Source organism: Octopus bimaculoides, chromosome 4 (genome assembly GCF_001194135.2).
Source record: "Octopus bimaculoides isolate UCB-OBI-ISO-001 chromosome 4, ASM119413v2, whole genome shotgun sequence".
Classification (NCBI taxonomy): domain Eukaryota; kingdom Metazoa; phylum Mollusca; class Cephalopoda; order Octopoda; family Octopodidae; genus Octopus; species Octopus bimaculoides.
The window spans coordinates 19,492,430-19,503,130 of record NC_068984.1 but is presented as its reverse complement, the minus strand read 5'-3'; the positions used below and the strand labels follow the sequence as shown (position 1 = coordinate 19,503,130).

Sequence of the window (10,701 nt, the reverse complement as noted above, 5' to 3'; positions counted from 1 at the left end):
ACACACACACACACACACACACACACTCACACTCACATGCGTGCGAAGGTTTTCTTTCAGTTTCCGTTTATCAAGTCTACTCTCAAATCTTTGGTTGACTTGGAAATGAAAGTAAGAGTAATTTAAATGATTATGGTTTCTTAAAATAATTAGAATATTGATTCTCTCAGCAATGAAGCTTTACAATTGCTAATTTATGTAACATAATGAAACCTTTTCCTATAGCTTTTAATAAATTTCATTTCAGAAACTGCAAGGAGACGTTAACTCTGGGAAACAACTGGTTTCTGACTGCAGTCAACTTGCTGATAGAGTCTGTGAAAACACCTCTCCACAAGGACAAGCAGTGATCAAGGAGGAAATGAATATCCTTAACCAAAATTGGAACATGTTTTCTGATTCTTTTAATAAAGCTGAACAAAATCTGAATGACCTTATTTCAAACTGGGAAAACTTTGATGAAGAATACAATAAATTTTTGTCATGGTGTAACAACTTGGAAGTACGTGTGAATTCTCTTATGAAACTTGGAGATAACATTGAAGAAAAGCAGGCACAGCTTGAGGAAATTAAGGTAAAAATATATTTGGTTTGTTCTCCATTCATTTTGTTTAATTTTAATTCAAATGTCTGAAGATGAATATGCTTTCTTGATTTAACAGACATGAGTCAGCGTATTCAATTGAAAAAACTTCACCAGAAAACTGAGACTATATATATATATATATCTTATCATCATCATTGTAACATTAATTTTTCTGTACTGGCTGGGTTTGATAGGTGTGCAGCACAGAATATAAATACACCTTAGTTTAGTAATAATAACAGTATTATAATTGATTTATCACTGCACTTACCAATTGCATTTTTCAGTTAGTAGTGTATATTTTAATAAGTTTTGCAAATTGTGGATTTGGTTTGCAGATATTCTGGTTTTGTGTTGAATCCCTCTGAGTAGGCATGTTGAATTAAATACAAACTGGGATTAGAGAAAGAGAGAGATGAGAGATCTGAGGGAGAAAGAAAAGGTAAGGAATGTTAATAGAAGAAGGTGGCAACAGTCAGAGAAAGGAGAAAATAAAAGGAATGCCAAAATCAAACATATTTGGAATAACTGAGCTGGGAGGGAGAACAAAAGGTTCTACCCTAAATGTTAGATGTACTTCTTCATGGCATAAAACATTTTCACTCTTTGAGTTATTTCTACTATCTTTTGTCAACACAGAATATCTTCGACTCTATGGCACCATAAAGATGTTGGCAACCAAGCCAAAAAAAAAATATATATACTTTTAAATGTAAACTCATGAAAGAGCAAAAGATAGTCCAGAAAACTAAAATTTGTTTCAACACAATTAATAAAAGTGTTAATTTCTTCTACTTAGTCTGAAAACTCACTAGATTATGTTCTGATATTATTTGGAAAGCTGTCACTTGGCAAGTCATACTGTAAATTATCTTAAAGTTACCATTTAGTATTAAGAAAACAAGATATTGTTTTAAGTAATGTAGTCTCATAAAATGTCAAATAAATGTGGATTAAAGCTCTTTAATTAAAATGTCATAGTACAAATTAAATGTTTGCCTCCTTCTGTTGGTGACAGGAATGATTTCTCTTATTGTATTTATTATTTACTTATTTAATTCTCTAACTTTAGATTCATGCCTTCAACAAACCTATTATGTTCATAATATGGCCCTTATTATCAATAATAAACATTAATATGCATTCAATATTTATAATGAAGGCTCTATTTTCAAAATGTCACCAACATTTTTATAATTTAATCTATTTACCTATAACATAACCTCTGTATTTAACCCTCTCAGACTTAGGCCTCTGTGTTTAACTTTACCCTCCACCTGGGCTCCCAAGCAAAAAATAAATAGTTGCATATACAACACAAGAGTAACAATTGCAGGCAAACTAAATGGACAAAATCACAAAATAATTCTGGAAAGTAACAATAATAGGCCTATCCCTCAACTAACTTATTTGTTCACCTCAGCTGCTACTTTTCTCATCACTTTCACCAGTTTGATTGTTCAAATTACTCTCATTGTCTACATAAGAGTAAACTCTTCATCCAAAGAATAAATGTCATCAATAATTTCCTCAACTGCAAAGAGCTTAGGTCTTGTTCATTTACTAGACAAAATGCAGGGTTTGTTATTTGCTTGTTTCGTTGCAAAAATTCCTCTTTTTTTTTCTATTAAAAAAATCAGAAATAAACAAAGCTATGGGTAGCACCATTAACAATGGGTCATAAACACACTTGACTACAAAGCTGCAACATGATCAGTTGTCTACTTATAGTATTTCATCTTCATTTTCTTCGTGTGTGGTTCATTATCTCTTTAACAGGAATTCAGTAAAGATTACATTCAGGCTTTTCCTACCACACCAAGAACACACATGATAAAGTTAATAACATCAATAATTATATCATACCCATAATAATAGTTTCAAATCTTGGCACAAGGCCAGTAATTTTGGAAGGAGGCAGTTGATTGCATCAACCCCTAGCGCTCAACTGGTAGTTATTTTATTGACCTGAAAAGAATGAAAAGCAAAGTTTACTTTGGTAGCATTTGAATTCAGAACATAAAGAGCCTGAAGAAATGCTTCTAAGCATTTTGTCTGCCACATTAATAATTCTGCCAGTTTGCTACTGTTACATTGGACATGTGATAATCATTTCAAATTTTGGTGCAGAGCCACCAATTTTGAAAGCAATTTTGAAACACATTAACCCCAGTGTTCAACTGGTAATTATTTTATCAACCCCTGAAAAAAGAAAAGCAAAGTCAGCCTCATTGGAATTTGAACTCAAATGTAAAGAGCTGGAAGAAACAGTACTTTGTATTTTGTTTGACACGTTAATGATTCTGTGAGTTTGCCATCCTTATATCATACCCATAATAATTCTTTCTACTAGAGGCACAAGGCCTAAAAATTTTTGTTAGGAAGGGCTAGTTGAGTACATTGACCCCAGTGCTCAAATTGGTTCTTATTTTATTGACCCCCAAAAGGATGAAAGACAAAATTGGCTTTGGCAGAACACAGAATGTAAAGTGCCAGAAGAAATGTCACTAAGTACTTTGTCTGGCACAGTAACGATTCTGCCAGCTCACCATCTTTATATCATAGCCATAATAATGGTATACCAGTGATAGCATCATATTACTAACAATGTCTTCAATACTAATTTAACAACAATAATGATGTCATATCACAAATAATGTCACATCAATTCATCACAAATAATACCTTATCAATAATTTTATCACTATAATAATATTGTGACACAAATATGCCAGATCAATAATAACATCACATCAATTATAATGCCTTATCAATAATGTTATATCAACAATAACTCATCGATGTCAGATGTCACATTAATAGTGTTACATGAATAATTAAGTTACATCAATAATTGTATCTTTAGCAGAATCATTAGCATGACAGACAAAATGCTTAGTGGTATCTCTTCCAGTTCTTTACATTCTGAGTTCAAATCCTGCTGAGGTGAACTTTGCCTTTCATCCTTTTGGGGTCAATAAAAATAAAATACCAGGTGTCAATGTAATCACTTTGTCTCCTCCCCTCAAAATTGATGGCCTTGAATTCTGTGTTGTACTGGTATCCTGTTTAGGAGCAATGTTATGATCTCGGTCACATGTACATCATAGAAACTGGGCAACCAGCTTGAAGTATCCTAGGGGTCAAGAAAAAAGATAATCACATTATTTAGGTCAATAATAAAGTCACAACAGTTAATAACACCAATGTCAATAATCAAGTCTTGTGAATAATAATTAATCTCAATAAAAATTTAATTGCTTTTTTCTTTTTTTCTTTTTCTACTTTCAGGGCTTACTTGAAGAAGTGACTCAGAAGAAAGAGAATTTGGACAAAATTCAAGAACTTGGTGAACAAGTGGCACAAAAAAATAATGATCTGAAGATCTCTCACAAACTTCACCAATTATCATCACAGTATTATGGTCAGAGAACGAACATCAAGGTATTTCTTTGTATTCCGATTACTCTGTCAAATGTACTGCTGTATGTGTTATATATTCAAATTGTTTTGAATCAACCATGCATTATCTTGTAGCTTCAATATTTTAGTGATGTGATTGTTTATTTTTAGAATGACATTACAGGGTAGGTGTAAGAGGCTAGATCTGGCCAGTTTGAGCATAAAACAGATGGAATATTTGGGTTGGATATAACTGGTTTCAATGTTAAAGGCTTAAATATAAGTATTTAAAAAATTCTTTAGGTGTGTTCAAAAGAAACAAAGAACAAGCAATCTTGGTCATGCCACAAATTGGTAGTAACCAGCAATCTCTTACCATTGTCATCATTGGCGATAGTCATCATTTTAAAATTCTACTTTTCCATGCTTGTGTGGATCAGACAGGATTCATTGAGGTAGATTTTCCAAGGATGGATGCGCCTCTTGTTGCCAGCTCTTACTTGTTTCTAACCACGATAAAATTTCACCACAGTTGAATATGTTTTTACAGACAACTGGATATGGTAGACACTGCTTCTATGGCAATGACACTTCTTTATATCAATTGCATGGTATCGAGATAAGAAACACAAACATGCACGCATACATGTGCATGCAAGCCTACACACACATACAGACACGTAACTTTTTTCAGTCTCTGTCTACTAAATCCACTCACAAAGCTTTAGTCAGGAGCTGTAGTAGAAGACATTGTGCCACACAGTAGGACTATGTGGTTGGCAAGTGAACTTCTTAATCACACAGCTATGCCTCTACCTGTCTAAATTCTTGTCTAAATTCACTTTAGGTTACTCACTGTTTCTTATTATTCTTATTGGCTTCCATTTCTTCCAATAATCAAAAGTCAAGTTTATGATCACGTTAAGCTTATGATCACGAATGGCTTCAAACTTAAGCTCCCTGTAATTCAAGCCTTGTAAATCACAACACAATCCCCAGTTCTCTCTTTATACTCCTCTCTATATTAAATCAGTAAGTGTATCTCTACACGGTTAATTCAAAACGCTAGAAATAGCAGCCAAATTTCCATAAAACCACATTCTGTTGTCTTAAAAATTACAGAAGAGCACATCAGATAATGCAATTTTTGACACACAGTACCCAAAAATAAAAGGAAAAATGGGATGGTCATAGTTGGAACATATTCGATCATAAGTCTGCTCAGTGAAGGCTGATCTATGACTTAACTGCTAGATGAACAGACAAAGGAATGTCTACATGATCACTCAAGGAGCTTGAAATAGCAGTCAAATCTCCCTCGAATTTCTGTCTATAATCTAAGAAAAGATCGAATGGTCAGGACTCAAACATCTATGATAATGTGACTGACTCTTCAGTGAAAGCAAATTTGGAGTAAGAAACATTTTTAATTAGAAGTAATATTTGATAACAAGACTTTCAATTACTTGCAACGAATCATTTAAATAAGAAATTACCATTTTGTATAAGAATCTATGTAGGAATCCAATTCACAGTTGGCCAAAGCATTATCATCATATTTTAATAGTCCATGTTCCATGCTGGCATGGCTTGCACAGTTTGGCAGGATACAATAGATTCCAAGGACTGCATCATGCTCCAGTGTATGCTTTGGCATGGTTTCAATGTCTTGATGTCTTTTTTAATGCCAATCCCTTTACAAAGTATACTGGGTGTTTTCTACATGGTACCAACACCAGCGAGGTCCCCATGCAGCTTGCAAGACTCCACTCTTCAACTGAGTGGAGTTACATTAGATGGGGAACAGCTTTATGTTAGGAGATGAGAATTAAAGTACAAGGGAAGGGATCATAGTAGATGAATAGTTATTATGTTGTACCACTGACACTGATATCCAACTAGAAACCATAAGGAGGCACAGTTCCTTTGTGTAGACTCTAGCCACACTATATATTTGGCATTATTCCATTTACTAGATGTATTGATTTCAAATCTCAATCAAGTCTTTACAAATATTATGGAAAATTATTCCAGTGTGTTATCTGTAGAATATTTTGGAAAGTTTTGTTCTGTTTTTTATGGAAAGGTTTTGTGAAAATTTGGGGGATTGCATTACATTACTCTGTGTATGTGTGTGCGCGTGTACATGTGAATCTTTTGTGGAATTTGGCATACTTAGCTCTTGCTATCAAAATGTTTACTTATTTCCCCCAGAATGAAATTATTAAGCTGACAGAGAATATCCACGATCACGAAATATTTGAGAATTCTTATCAGACAACCATTGAATGGATTAACTCTTGTGAAAATGAGCTTAAAGACTGTAATAACACTAAAGGAGATGGCGTTTCAATACAGGATAAACTGAAAACATTAAATGTAAGTCCCACCACATCATCATATATTATCCTTTTAGGTGCTTTTGTCCATCCATAACATACAACAACCCATATATTCATCATGTGATGAAATCTTTAACAAGAACTGCTGTAATATATCATCTTTTTGCTGCTTTTATTCATCCATAAAATACCACAACACATACTGTGTTCACTCCTAATTTAGTATTAAACCTTGATGCAAAATTTTTTCCCTTCATAGTTTTAGCTTTGCCCCAAGTATAAGTCACACCCTAGTTTTTTTGGTTGAAATAGAATATTAAATAGTGTTACTTATACACAAATAAATACTGAATATTCTTCATGGAAGGAAATTTTTACCGACATCAAGAAGACTTTTTACTAACATCAAGAATTATCTCTAAACAGATTTTAATCTATAGAAGTTATGAGACACATTGGTAAATTTATGGTGAAAATTGTTGATGTAATATAATTAATTCATTATTATAATGTTATCTAAAACCACAATCAACTCATTAGAATTATAAGTTAATTGTGCAATTACAAAATGGTTAGTTGACAAAAGTGTCCACTTCTCAGATACAGATAATTCTACTATTCTTTAATTAAGATCCAGTACACCTGCTGCTTTCCCCAGAAATAGAACTGTAAGACAGCAACTCACTGGATGGCTAATTAGAAATAAATGAGGAGTTTTTAAATGTTATTAAATATTATAAGTACCGATTTGAGAGAGACAGAATAAACAGGATTTTAGCCATTTATCCATTCCTTGCTAGGCAATTGTGATAAAGATGAGTTTGGATTCCCATTAGTGAAATTGTTTCTGTTGCTGTCTCTCTCAAACTGGTGAGCTTAACATTTTAGCTGCTAATTCTTAATGGGTTATTTGTAGTTTTACAGTTTTAAATTTGAAATCTCTCAAACATGCACGAAGGTGTGAATGAGAAAGAAAAATAAAAAAACTTATTCGAATAATAGCAGAAATCTTGTTAATTTGAATTATTTGAATATAGAGTTTCGTTTATTATTCCACATTATATTTCATGATGGAAATGGTTAGAATTAGGAAATGGATTCATTGTAAAAATAAATTGCTTCTAAATTTTACAAATGAACAAATTTGCAAAAAATTATTCAAACCATGTAATCATAGAGTATGGATGTAAAATTGTAAAGAAAAGGTAAATGCTGGTAGTAGTGGTGGAGAATATAAAAGAAAAGTTGCTATATAATTGTCATGAAAAAACATATACATAAACTTGTAAAAAAAATATTATTTCATAACAATCTTAACTCCTCTCTCTCTTTATTATATTCAGTTTCTCTGTTCTATGTCGTGTTTTTTACCTAATTGTCTATTTCATCTACTTAAAATGTTCCTCCTCTCTCTGTTTTATATATATATATATATATATATATGTGTGTGTGTGTGTGGGTGGGTGTGTGGGTGTGCATACATACATATGTCTCTCTATCTATCTTCATCTATCTCTCTCTCTCATAAACTAATCTTTTATTCTTTCTCTATGCTGCTTCTCTCTTTCTCTCTGTTACCTACTTTCTTCTCCATTTCTTTCCTATACTATAGACATGATTTTGCTATTTTGCAGGTCATCGTTTCGGGCATGGATGAAGCAGTTCATAAAGTGAACAAAGTTCATGATTATGCAGAGAGAATTCAACCTTCAACATCTGCTGTTGGTAATAAAGAAATTGAGAAAAAAATGGAGGAATTGAATGTAAAATGGAAGCAGTTGAACCAGACGGTAACTGACTGTGCTTTTAACTTACAGAACACTCAACAGAAATGGCAAGATTACGAAGTTACTAAAGATACTTTAGTGAAATGGATAACAGATTTGGAAAGGATTCTTTCACTTGATCCAGAAGCTCATACACAACTTCCTGAGAAAAGGGCTCAACTTGACAAATATAGGGTGAGTCTCCAACATCTTTATATGTTTACATCTGTAAAATGTTTCAAGGAATTTGGATAGTTTATCTAATTTATTGAAGCAGATGTGTTTAAGTTGTAAAAACAGCTCCCCATATGGTATAAAATAGTGAAATTAGATGCTGTCAGGTTAATACACATTTAGAAGATGTCTTCTGATGATGTTAATTTCAAAACATTTTTAAATGAACCTCATGTGATACATTGAATATCAGTCACATGGCTTTTGAAATTTCATCATATGTAAATTATGAAATCTTATCATAATTAAATTTCATAAAGTCAATTTCAAAATGAAGGCATGTGGCCTAGTGGTTAGGATGTTACACTCAAGATCACAAGATTATGGTTTTGATTCCTGGACCTGGCAGTGCATTATGTTCTTGAGCAAAACACTTATTTCACATAGGTCCAGTTCACTCAGCTTTAGAAAAGTAGACCTGCAATGAACTGGTATCACATTCAGAGGGTAATGTTGTGACCATGGGCACTTATATGTCATTTAAAATACACAGTAAATGCAACATAATCTGACTATTGAATTAGCAAAGCCATGAAATATATAGTAGCTTGCATGTAAAACCTGTGTATATTAAATATGTGGATTAATAAACACACACACACACATAACCTGACTTATTCTCAAATCAAACAAATTACCTTGATTTCTAGACTCATCATTTTAATGTAGATGTTTAAATTCTCATCTGTTTTTCATTTTTCTCTTTGTCCTTAGCTAATTCTCAGTGAAATAGATTCTTATGAAAGCATGTTTGGTGATCTGGAGGACAACTTATCACAACTGGAAGTCTTGAGTGCTGATGGTACAACAGACAAAGATTCTCTCAGACCACTTCAACAGTCTTACAAAGCAATAAGACTCCGATGCCAGGTAAGTCAACATCATTCTCAAACAGCATATTGATTTACCTGTATAACTGAGAGTTGGAAATTCTGAAAATGTCTATCTGAAGTATATAGACTCATGTGATTGAAGCTCACCCGGATTTTCAAAGGATTTGTGTGTTTAGAGTACAGGATCTCTGGAATAGGATTTCTCAACAGGATACACAGCTCAGAGGTTAGGAGGTATCTCCAGGCCAAGCCACTATTTCTCCACATTGAGGGGTCACAGCTCTTGTACAATGGACATGTGATTAAAATATCACAGAAAAGGATCGCAGATAGATTCTTCATGTCAAGCCAACTGGCAGGAGGCATAGGAGTACACCAAGAATGAGATGGTTGGATAATATTCAAAGTCTCATACTTGGGAATCAGTTGGAAAGTGTAATAACAGTTGCTTCTGAGAGGGTCTTATGGAGGAGGGGGCTGAGTATTCTACTCCTACACCCCTTCCAGGAACCATGGATGGATGGGTGAATGGAGTCCAAGATTTCCTCTTGAACAGGATATTAGTCCACCTCAGGGTTAACCCCTAGCTGATGGCAGGACTCATTTTTAGCAGAGTGGACTGAAGTGATGGCAAAATCATCAAGGTGACTCAGGTATTCCTTGAACATTAAATTGGACAGCATATTGGAAAAAAGTTAATGACTTTGAATACTAACATAACAGATAAGACTAAGTATCAAATTAAAATTGATGACAAACTAATAGAATCATATAACACACACACACACACACATGCACACACACACACATGCGCGCGCGCGCACACACACACACATACACATGCATGTGTGAGTCTCTATATATATTCTTTAACAAGAATAGTATTGACAGTGATTTCGAAGTTTTGGCCAGCTAAGCTATCATTGTACTGTGGCATGCATTTAAGTTAATCTTGGCTCTATATAATTTTGATTAAACTTGGAGTTTTGTTATATATTTCATTCATGGATGTAGAACTTTGTAAACAAGTGTGTATATTTAGGTGTATCAGCTCCATGTCATGGGATTGTCTTTTAGTAGTTCACAAAAAGGATGTTAGGAGGAGGCGGGAGTTTTAACTATTTTTGGTTTAATTGGATTTAATCTTTTGCTTTGACAATGTAAATGTCAAAGTTCAAAGTTTAGTCCAGCATTTAGAAACTTAATAGTTGGGTGTGTCAGCTTTTTTATAATGTAGTTTTTAAAGAATGTAAATAGGTGGTATGTTTTAGGTGGTCAGTAAGTTTCTTTACTTGTTGATGTTACTTAGGGTGTTTCTTGTTTGTTTTTGGAAGGTGGAGATTATTAGTCAAGCATGTCATGGTGTTGTTGATAGTATAGGAATTTATTTATCTTGTGCTTTGAAATTCACAAGCGGATGTAGGTAGGTGCAAAGGCTGTTGGTCAATATATTTCTCTCTGGGGGTTTCCTTGTTCTATAAGCAATTTGATTAATATGTAGAAGTTTTAAATTTGTGTTTTATGGAGGTAGAGTTTGT

The 10,701-nt window shown here is 33.4% G+C and overlaps 1 protein-coding gene across 10 annotated transcripts in view; it reads left to right on the top strand.

The window, feature by feature from the left end:
• Positions 1–10,701, top strand: part of LOC106881484 (nesprin-1) — an 811,219-nt gene that overhangs the window by 474,922 nt on the left and 325,596 nt on the right. For all 10 annotated transcript variants that reach the window (XM_052966929.1, XM_014931893.2, XM_014931887.2 and 7 more), the window contains 5 exons: positions 248–574; positions 3,878–4,030; positions 6,203–6,367; positions 7,965–8,291; positions 9,045–9,200. In XM_052966929.1, the coding sequence (XP_052822889.1) occupies positions 248–574; positions 3,878–4,030; positions 6,203–6,367; positions 7,965–8,291; positions 9,045–9,200 (1,128 nt within the window). The remainder of the gene's footprint in view (positions 1–247; positions 575–3,877; positions 4,031–6,202; positions 6,368–7,964; positions 8,292–9,044; positions 9,201–10,701) is intronic.